Source organism: Heptranchias perlo, chromosome 27 (assembly GCF_035084215.1).
Source record: "Heptranchias perlo isolate sHepPer1 chromosome 27, sHepPer1.hap1, whole genome shotgun sequence".
Taxonomy (NCBI): Eukaryota; Metazoa; Chordata; class Chondrichthyes; order Hexanchiformes; family Hexanchidae; genus Heptranchias; species Heptranchias perlo.
Window position 1 is genome coordinate 2,864,400 of NC_090351.1, and position 14,387 is coordinate 2,878,786.

At 40.8% G+C, this 14,387-nt stretch overlaps 1 protein-coding gene across 6 annotated transcripts in view; it reads right to left on the reverse strand.

Annotated features, from left to right (window-relative positions):
• Positions 1–687: 687 nt before the first annotated feature.
• The window catches only part of LOC137344342 (ligand-dependent nuclear receptor-interacting factor 1-like), a 39,453-nt gene continuing 25,753 nt past the window's right edge, over positions 688–14,387 (reverse strand). For 5 of the 6 annotated variants that reach the window (XM_068007215.1, XM_068007214.1, XM_068007216.1 and 2 more), the window contains 3 exons: positions 10,797–11,108; positions 8,955–9,470; positions 688–1,719 (listed from right to left, as the gene is read on the reverse strand). In XM_068007215.1, coding sequence (XP_067863316.1) covers positions 1,270–1,719; positions 8,955–9,470; positions 10,797–11,108 — 1,278 coding nt within the window. In that variant the 3' untranslated portion in view covers positions 688–1,269. Of the gene's footprint in view, positions 1,720–8,915; positions 9,471–10,796; positions 11,109–14,387 lie in introns of all 6 variants that reach the window. The other variant, XM_068007218.1, reaches the window with a different exon arrangement.

Consider the following 14,387-nt stretch of genomic DNA (forward strand, 5'->3'; position numbering starts at 1 on the left):
GTTTGGAGATCAGAGGACGGAGGTATTAATGAATTGAGATTGACAGAAAAGTCACTCTACTGCTGACTCTAAATTGTTCAACTGCACGGAAGACACATCTCACAGATGTCTGGAATGGCTGTTAATGATCATGAGCACTTGCATTTATTCCAACGAAGAGTTCTGAGATCAATGGGAAACCCAAGGATTGGACAGTGAACCTCCACCGCTTTCTCAGCAATCCATCCTTTAGAAAGATGATCATATTAAAAGAGACGCGTAATAGCTATAACTACCAGCAGGCAATTTGTAAACAAACTGAGCCTAGATGAAAAACAGTTCTATCCCTAAATATTCAAAAAAAAATCTACACAAATATAGTTTCCGCGCAGGAGACGACCTGACCAACCTGAGCCCAAATTGCCATTTGGAACTTCTCCAATCTGTGGAGTGTAAGTAATAGATTCAGAATAACGAGTCACGCAGGGTTGCTCATAATGGTCTGACACGATTGCTGGCGACGGTTCCTCATCTTAATAGGGCGAAGGATGAGTGAAACAATATTCAGAATATTGTAGAAACAATTTGCAATGATTTGGAAAGAAAACCCAGCTAAGTGGTGCGCACCTGGGAAATGGGTGCAAAAATTTGGTAGCAAGTCAATAGGCTGTTCTCTCAGGGAAACATACGGCAAACGTAAGGAGAAAGGAGCGTTAAGCATCTCTTTTTAATCACATTACATGCCCAGGTTAGTGTGGGCTAGCTCAAGTAATTCTAATCCACAAAATGTATAATATTGGACACGTTATACGATAACGAAACGTACCGATTCTAGAATACAAAAAAAGAGCTAAGTGATCGGATTTAATGTTTAGATAAATATGCACATAACCCCAATTCGTCAACTCAGAACTTCCCCAGGTATATATATAAGAATAAAATGTATCTTCTGGTTCAATGTATATTAAAAACACAATTATATAGAAACCCAGACAACTTACTAAACAAACCAATACGGCCTGAACTCCCCCTTACTCTATACAATATAACGGAATCGCAATCCTTTTTATAAATCATTTAATCCACTACAATTTGAGATAGCAAATCTTAAAATTCAATAAAAATAGCTGCTCAACTATGCAGCAAAAATAACATTTGAAAGATAAACACGTCAAATATGTGTCACCTTAACCTTCAAGAGAGACTGAGATCACAGAATGGTGATCTTCCAATTCTTTAGCTAAGCATCAAGATAAGGACACGAACTCTTAGTTTTAATCTAGAAGAACTCTATGAAGGTGTCGAAATCTTTCTTCTCCGTATGGTCTCCAGTGCGGCCTCCTTCTCCTTCAGAATTTCCTTTAGTCGTCTGATTTTCTCCTCACGCATGCCCTTGTCTACGCTTAAGGGAGGAAGGATCTCAACCGTGGGAAAGTGTGTCCCGGAGACAGCCGAAGTGCTGGGCACACTCTCTGTCACAGTGCTCCGAGTCATCATATGGGAGGATTCCATTATCCTTCTGTCTCCTGACACTGAGCTAGTGCTCAGTGAGCTGGTGAACGTCTCCAGCTCACAGGGAAGGCTGACTTGGGCCGTTCCATCAGCATTGTGTCCTGGGAGACAGCTGTACGCGTGCTCTGATTCCCGGTTCAAAATCCACCTTTTAAAACGTTGTTTCTTAATTATCAATGGACACTTGTTGCTTTCCGTTTTTTTCTTCACTGCTGATTTGGACTTGATCTAAAATGAATAGAATCAGAAAATTAACATAAGATTTGCATTATTGCTTCTACAACATCGAAGTGTTATGTCCTAGCGGCATGCAAAATCACACATTTTATAAATTTCTGCGTTTGTTCAATAATCTCCGGTTATTTCAAAATGAACCCGATCAATGCATTCTAATCTGTGAGATTGATGCCGGGTAAACCGGATACAGGTGAGTCAAGTGACTTTCTGAAATAAGTCACAAGTTTCAGGTAGTACACTTGTGGGTGCTCAACTTTGCATCCCTGTCACTGAACCACCAGCCCTAAATACTGTGACAGCACTGTTAAAGCAAATGAGGTGTCGATACCTCCTTCATAGACATTAAGACCCACCTAAAGAGATGTATTTCGCCTGCAGCCCCGGAGACAGCACTGCCCCATGATGGCAGAGGTAAATGGTCGCACCGAGGGAGATTCTGCCATCTTTGCCACTAGCAGGTAGACTCTCTCTGCCCCTACAAGATAGCTTTGTGGTTTTCTCAACGCTTCTCTGTGCTAACCTCCCTCCATCATCGACAAAGGCCCAATGGCCAAAAATACATTCGCAAGGTGTGACTTTCAAAATGATTGTGTATCCATAAGCTTGAGCATACCCAGGTGGGCTGCTGCTCAAGTGCTGTGGCATCCGCTCTGGGATAGATTGCACAAGCCAGAGAAACTGGGGTATTACATCAATAGCGTGTGAATTATCAGGCATAAATTCAAGAATCGCCTGCACAACAATAGCCGAGTAAACAGCAACAACCAAGGATTCAGGAGGAGATCCCCTCCGACCAACCTCCTCTGACTTTGAAAGAAATCTGTGTGGAAAACCATGACCACCTGGGTACCCTGATTTCCAAAAATGGCTGAGCTCTTAAAGAAAGGCTACTACTTAAATCGAAAGGGGCGGGGATCCAAGGTAAGTCATGGGAATAGATAAAGAATTTGCTAAAGGGCTGGAAGCAGCGGAGTTATGTCAGGGTGTGGACAAGTGCTGACTGGGCTGCCCCAGGGATCGGTGTTGGAACTTTCAGTTTCTAATTTGTATTAACGCCTTGGATTTCGAAGCTCAGACGTGAAGTTCACAGATGATTAGGGGCTGGTAGTTGAATCTATGGAAACAGCTCGGGAACTACAAAATAAATTAGGCAAAATACTTGAGGAGCAAGTCCATGGCAGATGAAATTTAATAGGGCATGTGTTAAGTGCTGCACATAGCTATTCATTATATTTTCTCCCTAAGTATAAAGTTGAAAGAGATCTATGGGTTTTGTTAGAGTCCACAGTCAACATGCCCAATTACTCCAAAGCAGTGATCAGTAAGGCCAGTAGAACGCTGAACAGTATAGCCAAAATAATGAAGTTCAAGGCGAAGGAACTCATGTTTTGGTGAGACCATACCTTAAGTATTGTGTCCATTTCTGGGCACGAAACACATTCAAGGCAGTTAATAGAAGAGCCTTTGAGGTTGATTCCTACCGTCAGTTACAAGAAGATGGGAAAACTTGGGTTTTCCAGCCTTGAATGGAGGCGATATAAAGATGGTCACATAGGGGGATAGAAGATAGCAAACTATGAAAAAGGTAGTTCTGGAACATCACTTCAAATTAAAGCAAGAGAATTGGAGAAAGGCACAAGGTTCAAACTAGTGAAAGCCAAATTTAGTACTGAATTCAGGAAGTTTCTCTTCACACAGAGTGATCAACACATGGAGCAGACCTTTGGGTATAGTGGAGGGGAAAAACACAGAATCACTTAAGGAACTATTGAATATTGTCAAGTCTTTATGGGTGGATGAACTAAGACAGGTTGAATGGTCTTCCTTATCTATATTTATGTGATATTGTGAACAGTGAGACTAAGAAGCCAAGTGAGCTATTGTTGGCCAACAATATGAGTGAGAAGATTAAACCAATTTCCTAACTCTTGATCCTCCCGCACTATTGTCATGGTAATAAACTTCAGCAAGGTAGTGATGGAAGAAAGCCACCTTTAGAGTGAACTCTGAAAATAAATCTGGGAAGAATTGAGAGTGGCTGGCTTGAATTTACCCTCAGAGGGATTGGAGTTGGCATCTTCTCTCTTTGTCTATCTGTTATCCAGTACAAAGACTGGCTTCATGGTTGAGATTTTGAGATACAATTCCCCTCCACAAAGTGTGTATTGTTAATCATTTCAGCAAGGTGCAGCCTGTATAACAAGGTAGCATGTTAGCTAGTGGCTCTGTATGTACTCTGCACGAAACAGGTATATTTAGTTGATTTAAGCTCCTTATTTAATTGCAGACTGAAGCATGTTGTTACAGGTATGATTACATGTATTGCAGAGGTTGTTATTTGTGGTTAGAAGGTAAAAATGAAGTTGCAGTTGATGTATTCTAGGTCCATGAACCCATGGACGTCTGTTATGCTGATGATCTAAAGTTATGTTTGCACAAAGTTGAAGTATCTTGTGTGCCTAAATTCCTTCTATAATGGGCAGTATTATGGATGTGTTTACTGGTCAGCTACAAGCCTGACATTACTCCATATTCAGAATTGCTCTGAGCCAGCGACTATGAAATACCAACCGATTAACTGGAAAAATCTTACTCCCAATGTGGGTATAGCAAGAACATTTTGTCATCTAAGACTATTTTGTCCAGCAAGGTGTCAATTTCTTTCAGTTTATAATAGGCCATGAAGTGAATGTGAGTACTTTGTGCTGAGGTGTAATAGTTTTAATGCTTGCTCTCACATGCAGCCTAATCATCTCATGTTCCCATCTGTACTGTCTTTACTCAGTTACACTAGAAAAGACTTCACAGAAAACCAGTGTCTACTACCATAAGGCATTTAAGACTACAGTAGAAAATGTATGTGAACTACATTTGATGGCTAATGGAAATCTGCCTGTTGATTGGTGACTTTAATGATCAGCAGGAAATCTACATCTTCCATGTTGGACTGGACTGGATTGGAAAGGAAAGGATAGCAACTCCTTTCCAGCAGGCATTCAGTTTGAAGCCAGAGATATCATACACATACAAGTATGAACTTACATCGTTTCAGATTTAGTAGTGTTCCTCAGACACCCTCTTCCCACTATGGCAACCTATTCAGACCCAAGGTCATCCAAACTATAACATCTGACAGAATTCTATTTATGCTCCAAGTACATCCCCTTGAAGGATGAATAGCACATATCTTTAGATCTGACCCCCAAGAATTGAACATTCAGCTTTACACCTACATGATTCAGACATGGTTAATCACTAAACGGCACCTCCCCTCCCCATCATCAGATGTCCAACTCAACACTATTTCATAATTGATGCATGCTTTTTGCTCAAAGTTCCATAACTGATGGCCCGTAGTACCAATATCCCCAATTGCTTTTCAAACTCAAATAGGGCTTATCTACATCCATCGTGGATCCTCAGGAACTAAGTAAGTAATTTACAGAACTTCCTAAAGTGCAGTAGCTGGCCAGAGCTATTAGTTTTGATGAATTATTTTTAAGCCCTGTTGACCTGCATGAGGCATGAGTCATCTGTCTTTGTCACTATTATTTCATACATGTGGTGGGTTGGAAACATTTCAGTTTAAGGTACCATTTTTTAGATTTGCCTTCAGTTGTACAAGTGCTCCCCAAGCTTCTGATGGCCATTAAGGCAGCTCTCAGGCAAGAGAAGATCGATGCTCTTTCTGAGGATACTTAGCATCAATTTCTTACCCTCCAGGTGAAAGACTGGACAGCTGGGTTTTTGTTGCCCCTAAAGTGAATGCTTTGCTACTGATGCATGTTCTCTTCGGTACTGGATTTCTAGTGCTCATGGCTTTCTGTACTGTCTTACCTAGAGTTCTGTAGATAACGAGGATGGGGCATAATTTCCCTTTCCAGCATGTCAATAGTCCAGCAGCTCTTCATTCTTAAATCTAATCAAATTGCCGCTCAGACATCAAGTTTTCCCTGATGTCATCTCTCAGAATCCAGCCTCCTTCTGACTCAGATCATGAAACATAACAAGAGGTTGTAGATAGTGGGGAGCTCTTGATAGCACACCTGTACCTTCAATTTGTTCAGCCCAAGGTTGCTGTCCATACCTTCCACTTGTTTTATCAAAGATGGTCTCACCCTTCCCTGCAACTGATGTAGAGATATTATCTTATATAGAATCCATTGGTTATTTAGAGCTGGCACCTTGTTAGTTATCTGTCCTATCTGTATTTGTGTAACATGCAAAGTTCTGTTAATCATTTTGTTTAAAGAAAGTTATGATTGCAAGGCTTCAGAAAGTACAGTTCCTGTTCCACCAAATGATGCATTTCCTCAGCCTATATCTCCAGCAATAAGTTATCACTTGAACATGTTAAAAGGAGGTTTAGTCATAACATGGAGGGCAGAATGGTTCATGCTAGAACTTTACAAACCATTTAGTTCACGGTCAATCATTTGCCATACACTGCTGAATCTTTTAGCTATAAGGCTCAGCAAGCAATTACCTTTGGCTATGTTCACATAAAGTACTTAACAGAATTAATAATTACCGAAAGAATTTGTTTTAAATAGCTGGAGGTTTTATTCTAAGAAGCCTGCTCCTTTCTTACAGCAGTTTTATCATTTTGGCAGTTTTACTTGTCTAATTTTTCATGTGTAGAAGTATAAAGAATGCTCCAAGTAGCAATCTTACCACTATTGTATACAGTAGCCTTTCTCTTTTAAAGAGGTCCCTACAAGATCTATTCAAATGACCTTTGACATTACCTAAAGGTTTCCTGTATACAAGTTGATAGTGCAACTGCCCATTTTGACAATGTTTACATGGAAAGGGCTGATCCATGTGTCTGACCATTATTAGCTGTGCCCTGTCAACATAGCAGGCGAGACTCTTGGGCACCCACATAGTAAATATATATTCTACTCTGCAAGCAGCAGCTCAAAGTGAAATAGCAATTTCCGCCCAAGGTTGAAATTCTAGAACTGCTTTAGGTAGGAACTCAACTACTGGCTCCTAAAGATCACTCTCTTGCCTAGTTGAAACTGAGGCCAGTTTTGCATAACTCACAAGCATGTAATGGTTGGAAGAGATTGTGATCTTATATACAAAGTACTTTTTTTTAAAATCCCACGGTCCACATCTTAACTAGAATCTGAAGTATCTCTGAAGGAAGGGCATACTGACTTGTCAAAAACCAAGAGTCCTTTGCAAGAAAAATCACAAGCCATAAATTACTGACTGAATACAATCAGCAATATAACAGATGATGACTACTTTGGATCTAAAGGGCCAACCACAACACAAGGCTGAAGGGAAATATTCAATTGGGGTTTTGACACATCTAATGGTCAGGCTCAAATAAATGTGCAGTGAATCAGTGGCCATGTGCACCAGTGGCCTATGCAAACATGTAAAATGCCCCATTGGCACAGTCAGTACAAAGCCTAAGGAGGGACATCAACCCGAGCCACCAGTGTGAACATTGAGTTACAGCCTTGCAGCCACACGAACACCTATGTCCCAGGTTCTTGATACAATTAATGCCAGAGGGCCCTGTTATCTTGCTGGCTGCAGGCCTACTTTCTCTTGAAGGATGATATTCCGATGTTCTATTAAGAGCTCACCAAGATGGGCAGACAACTCCAGCCAAACTGAACAAGTCAACATCTCACATTTGGAAGACAGTCATCAGAGGCACCAATCTTTTGAGTTGCCACAGTAAAACTGCAGGAGCGCTTATGAGCTTAGTTCCATCCACATGGAAATTACAGATAAATGAGTATCATAGGAGCAGGAGTAGGCAATTCAGCCCCTCAAGCCTGTTCCGCCATTCAATTATCTGTATCTTATCTCCATCTACCCGCCTTGGTTCCATGTCCCTTACCTAACAAAAATCAATCCCCCTACCTACACTTCCACAACAAGAACAGATTCATGAACAGGGAGAAGGGCCATTCTACAGCACAAGAAGACAGTCACATGAGCTCTATATCAAAAAAAAGTCTTAACGAAGACCAACATTTAGGGGTTCTCTAAAACCAGAAACATCTTAAATTTCATGTGTTTCCCAGCAGTTTAAAAAAAAAGTTAAAGAGTTACAGAAAAAAACCCCAAATTTCTATTTACTGGGGAATAAATCTGGACAACTTATTAAACTGAGGAACAGAAAAAAACTTAAATGACACTGTGTAAATAGGACTGTAGGTGCTTAACCAAGCATGATACTGAAAAGGCAATTCACACTTAGGAAGGCTGTTAAAAATGCAATATGGTGGTGTACCTACAGAATAGACCATGCCAGATTGAGCCCTGATAGCAAATGGAATGAGAGGTGAGGGAAAAGTTATTTAGATAAGTTTATAAATACAGATAAACTCGTTCTTGCTCCCTGAACACACTGATAGCAAGCCAATCCTCTCAGGAAGGGATAATGTTTTCAGATGAGGGAGGGGAAAATGCAAAAGGTAAAAAGAATTACTTTTCTTCTAATAATCAAACTTTGAGTGTAGGCTGGTTCAGGCTAGCTTAGTTACTTTGCAACTAGCAGATGTACAATATCAAATGAATTCTACAGCAATGAACTGGATAGATCCTGAAGTGCAGGAGAAATCTGTGGGATGGGACTTCATAGTCATCATAGTAGGTACAGCACAGAAACAGAAGGAGGCCATTTGGCCCATCGTGCCTATGCCAGCTCTTCAAAAAAGTTATCCAATTAGTCCCATACCCCTGCTCTTTCCCCATAGCCCTGTAAACTTTTTCCCTTCAAGTATTTATCTAATTCCCTTGAGTGTTTAGATCCCAGCACCAGCACAGCACGTACAACTGTGAACCCAGTTTTTGGCCCAGGAATACACACAAGAATAAAATGCATTTTTAGGTTCAATGTATATTAAGCACACAATTAAATAGCAAGCTACACTACTTAACAGACTAATACAGCCAAACAACCACGTATCTCCCCTTACATTGTACAATATAGCCCAACCTCTACCCTAGTTATAAATGATTACGTTTGCTACAATTTAAAATGGCAAATATTAAAATTCAATAAAAGTGTTTGCTCAACTATGCAGCAAAAATAACATTTCAAAAGACAAACACTTCAAATATTTGTCATCTTAAATTTATCAAGAGAGACTGAGATCACACAGAATGGTGAACATTCAGTTCTTAAGATAAATAGCATGGGCAAAGACACAAACTCTTAATTTTGATCGAGAACTTTATAAAGGTGCCAAAACCATTTTCCTCCGTATTGCCTCCAGTGCGGCCTCCTTCTCCTTCAGAATCTCTTTCAGCCTTCTGATCTTCTCGTCGCGCGTAGTTTCGTCTACACTTGAGGGAGGGAGAGGAGAGTAACTGCATGTTTCACTGATCTCAGCTGTAGGGGAGTGTCCCATGGAGGGAGACGAGGTGCTGGGCACAGGAACAGTGGAGACAGCTGAGGGGCTGTGCGCACTAACTGTCCCAGTGCTGACAGTCATCGTGGGGGACGATTCCATTATCATGCTCTCCTGCGGCACTGAGCTAGGCTCAGTTGAGCTGGTGAATGTCTCCTGTCCACAGTGAGAGTCGACGAGGGAGGCTGCTTCGGTACCGTGGGAAGGTGCTTCCATATTGTATTCGGGATGGCAGCTGTAGGCATGTTCGGATTCCCAGTTTGAAATAAACCTTTTTATGCGTTGTTTCTTAACTGTCACTGAACACTTGTTACTTTCTGGTTTTCTTTTCACTGCTGATTTGGGCTCAAGTTTAATCTAAAACAGAATCAGAAAATCAGCAAACATGCCATTAAAGTTTGTCTTGCATATAAAGGACACTGCTCCTTAAATGTCAGGATTATTTTGTAATTGTCATATAAAATCATAGGACGCACCTCAAAGCAATATATTTATATTTTTAATGAATGATATCCCTTGAATTTTACGAGCAACTGCAGTCAAATTTACTTTTTACCCATGAAACAAGAAATTTTAAGGGATATTGTTCTTTAGGGGTCAGCCTTGGCTCAGTGATTGTGGGTTCAAGTCCCAGTCTGGAGTCTTGAGCACATAATCTAGGCTGACACATCAGTGCAATACTGAGGGAGTGCTGCACTGTCGGTGAGGTGCCAGCTCTCGGATGAGATGTTAAACCCAGGTCCTCCTTGCCCTCTCACGTAAAAGATCCCATGGCACTATTTGAAGAAATGCAGGGGAGCTCTCCTGGTCAATACGAATCTCCCAACTAACACCTAAAACAGATGGTCACTTGTTTCATTGCTGTTTGTGGGATATTGCTGTGCAAAAATAATGTAGGGAAAAGTGGCAGCTAATAACAGTGATTACACTTCAAAAGTACTTCATTGGCTATGAAGCTTTGGGATGTCCTGAGGTTGTGACAGGTGCTTTATAAATGCAAGTTCTTTCTAATGATTGTAATGTCAAATTTTAGGCATTACATGAAACTAAAGAATATTACATTAAAGGAGCTTTGGAACGCCCTTGATGGTACCACTGGATAAAGGCACCATTTGGATCTAAGTCACATAGATCAAAAGTCTCTGATTTGATGCAGACAAGACACCAGCACGGTGCTATAATTGGCCTCAGTGTTCCAGGACAAGGAAAGGAGGAAGAGGAGAAAATAAAGATAAGGCAGGATTTCTGTTCCTGATGGCTATCCAGTGACTCCTGTTGGAAAATGTGTACATCGGGTGAGAACAAGATTGGGTTCGGATCTGATGTCTTCCACAGTCAAATAGCTTGCTAATACTCACTGTTTAGGCTCACACATGAAGAATGGTTAATTGAGAACAGGACTGAACATCTGCCAGTCCTTACAGAAATGCAAGAATTAGCTTCTTAAGGAGAGGACAGAAAGTGAGGGGGAAATGCGCTGAATTATATTAAAAATATTGAATGTCACTGGTTCTTAATCTACATATTTGGTAGTTACTACATTTAAGGCAGCAGTGTACTCCCAACAGTTACTGCAAACTGATCCCCAAGTGTTTGCGATACTCTACTCAAAATTTCACAGAGGAATTTACAATTTTCAGCCGGTTTTTTAGATAAATCAGTGCTGCTGAAATTGAGATGTACCTCTATCTCCTTTGTATGGTATGCGTAATATTCTGTCTCTATAGGTTCCTCTTTTTTAACAACTGGAAGTATCAAATTCACTTGCGTCTCTTTATTAATTGCATCAGTCTGTAAGTTATCTGTTTTCTCAGTCAGATAAGTGGGTGTCTCTAGTGACTCGGAGCTTGCAGTGGAATTGCTCTTCTCCCACTGCTCCAGCTGTTTTGCTGATATTCTGGTGAGGCAGATTCGGAGATCGGTGTGAATTCCTGCCTTCTTCAGTAACTGCTCATCAGTTTCCTCTCTAGCAGTCCCACAAATCGTCTCCGTGTGCTGGCAGGAGGTGGGAAGAGGAAAAAGAAGAGGAAGAAAGGTTTTTAACCATTCAACGAATACAAACATTTTTTGGCAAATAAGCTGAAGAATCTTGGATTGCAGTGCTCACAAACTGAACTGCACGGTGGAATAAAACAATTGTTAAACAAGATACATTTTAATACAAGAGACCACAACATTAAAATCATATTTTTTATCATGCCTATGATCTGAAGTCCTATGCTTGTGATTCACAATTGTGGAGGTCGGTGTACAATTTACAATCACTTAGTGCAAATAGTGCCCGCTACATACAAGTTCAAGAAACATGCAAGGTAAATAAGATAGTGACACTTCAAGAGACACCATTGTAAAGCATGCAGAGTGAAACTCAGGTCACCTCTACCACAACATCTCACAAAGTAGTAACATACTATGTAATCCTACAAATCATATACAAATTTAAAAGGGAAGAAAAGAATCTAGGTTTCATTTTAGTTCAGATTAGTCCTTTTTTATTAAAATTATATTCTTTAAAAAAAATCAAACTTTTTTTTTAAGACTTCAAAGTGTCGGACATGAATGGAGACCTGCCTGTTGAGTCTCACTCACTGGTGGCCCGTTTCATTGTGTTACAGGCAGCTCAGAGCATGGTTTCATGGGTCACTTCGGTCCAGCTAATCCCCAGTTGCGGCCCCATTGCAATGAATAGAGATACTCCAGGATGTACAGACTGCTCCTGTCTATGGTTTTTCACAGAGCAGAAACCTGAACTGGCAGAACATTGAAAAGCTAAAAATTAATTTTATTCTCTTCAGGGCACAGAATGTTAGTCCTAGGAAATGGAACACTTTCCACTTCAAGAACTCGTGTCAACATCAGGTGCTCTCAAATTAGGTACAGCATGGTTAGATACTGAGTAAAGCTCCCTTTACTTTGTCTTGTCAATGCACCTCAACTCCCATCTCAGAATTCTTATTGTATTAGTGGGACATTCTTTCATTTCCCACACCAGCCATTACGAGGCTCTTTGACATTACCAATCATTGCCAAATTAAGAATGTTGTGTTGTGCACACTGGGAACTAGGTTTAAACCAAACAAAAAGTACACCTCCTTGACTTTCTTTCCCTTTAAATATTACTTACCATTTTCTTTTCTGAAGCAAAATGATCATGTCACACAGCGAAAGCCAGACTAGCATCATATGCAAATCACAGAAGTGCCACATGATTTGAATAGAAATGGCATGAGGTTTATATCACTGCAGCTAACCAAAGAAATAACACTGCTTTTGCACACTGCAGTGTAGCAGTTGATTCTGTAGAACTATCTCAGTTGGATAAAAACAGGAGAACAATGACAAAGTGTATTGTAAGGAAGCAGCAGGTTCAAGTAATGTACTGTCAGTTCAATAATGCAAGTTTGATATGGCACTCAGCATACAGCGATTTTCTAACAGCTGACTAGACAAGTGCAAAGACTGAACAGTTTATATAATGTTCTGTGGAATGAGTTGTGGGTTAATGAATAAACAACAACCAGTAATAGCAGTGTGAAAGTTTTCATTTTGAAACATAACCCTATGATATGCACACAAAAATCTAAATTGCCAATATATTTTTGTGGAAAATGGTTTATAGACTAGAAGTTGACAGAAACACAGAGCACCAATACTTGGAGGTCACTTATAAAATAACCACCAACAATGCAAGGCCCCAGAGTGCAGAGATATTTGGGTCCGGGTGGCAGTAGGGCTTCTACAATTTGTCTCAGCAACCTAATGTGGGAAAAGAAGTTGGCCAGCGTTCCCACATCTCATCGCTATCCAGCAACCCTTGGATGCCTGGCCAGGAAAGGATTGGGCTCAGCACTCCCCATGGTCAAATAGCTTATCCACAATCGCCATCTGGATTCATATCTATAAGAATGACCATGGGGAGGATTGGGTACTATATATTCTGGAAACAAGGTGTTCAGGATTGGGTACTAAATATTCTGGACACAAGGTGTTCAGGAAAGATAGGGGAGGAAAAATGGAGGAGAGTGGCAGTATTGATTAAGGAGAAAATTGCAGTGATGGAGAGAAAGGATGTCCTGGAGGGGTCAAGGACAGAATCTATTCAGTTAGAGTTAAGAAACTATAGAGGAGCCATTACACTACTGGGTGTATTCTATAGGCCACCAATAAATGGGAAGGATATAGAGGGGCAAACTTGCAGGGAAATTACAGAATGATGCAAGAACTATAGAGTAGTGATAAGGGGGGGACTTCAACTATCCTAATATAGTGTAAGGGGCAAAGAGGGGGAGGAATTTCTGAAGTGTGTTCAGGAGAACTTTCTTGATCAGTATGTTTCCGGCCCTACGAGGAAGGAGGCTGGATCTGGTTCTGGGGAATGAAGTGGGCCAAGTGGAGCAAGTGTCAGTGGGGAACATTTAAGGAACAGTGATCATTGTATCATAAGGTTTAGATTAGTAATGAAAAAGGACAAGGAGCAATCTAGAGTAAAAATGCTTAATTGGAGGAGGGCCAGTTTCAGTGGGTTGAGAACAGATCTGGCCCGGGTAAATTGGAATCAAAGATTGGCAGGCAAAACTGTAAACGAACAATGGGCGGCCTTAAAAGCGGAGATGGTTCAAGTACAGTCTAGGTACATTCCCACAAGGGGGAAAGTTCAGGCAATCAAAGCCAGAACTCCCTGGTTGACGAAAGAGAGAGGGTGTAAGATGAAGCACATGACAGATGTCCGGTTGATAATACAAGTGAGAACCAGGCCGAGTATAGAAAGTACAGAGAAGTGAAAAAGGAAATAAGAGGGGCAAAGAGAGAGTATTAGAATATACTGGCAGCTAACATAAAAGGGAATCAAAAGTCTTCTATTGGCATATAAATAGTAAACGGATAGTAAGTGGGGGGATGGGGCCGAATAGGGACCAAAAAGATCTCTGCATGGAGGCAGAGGGCATGGTTGAGGTACTAAATGAGTACTTTGCATCTGTCTTTACCAAAGTCACAATAAAAGAGGAGGTAGTTGAGACATTGGGTGGGCTAAAAATAAAGTGGAGGTACTGAAAAGGCTGGCTGTATCTAAAGTAGATAAGTCACCCAGTCTGGATGAGAAGCATCCTAGGTTGCTGAGAGAAGTAAGGGTGGAAATTGTGGATGTGCTGGCCATAATCTTCTAATCCTCCTTAGATATGGATGTGGTGCCAGAGGACTGGAGAATTGCAAATGTTACACTCATTCAAAAAAGGGTGTAAGGATAAACCCAGCAACTACAAGCCAGTCAGTTTA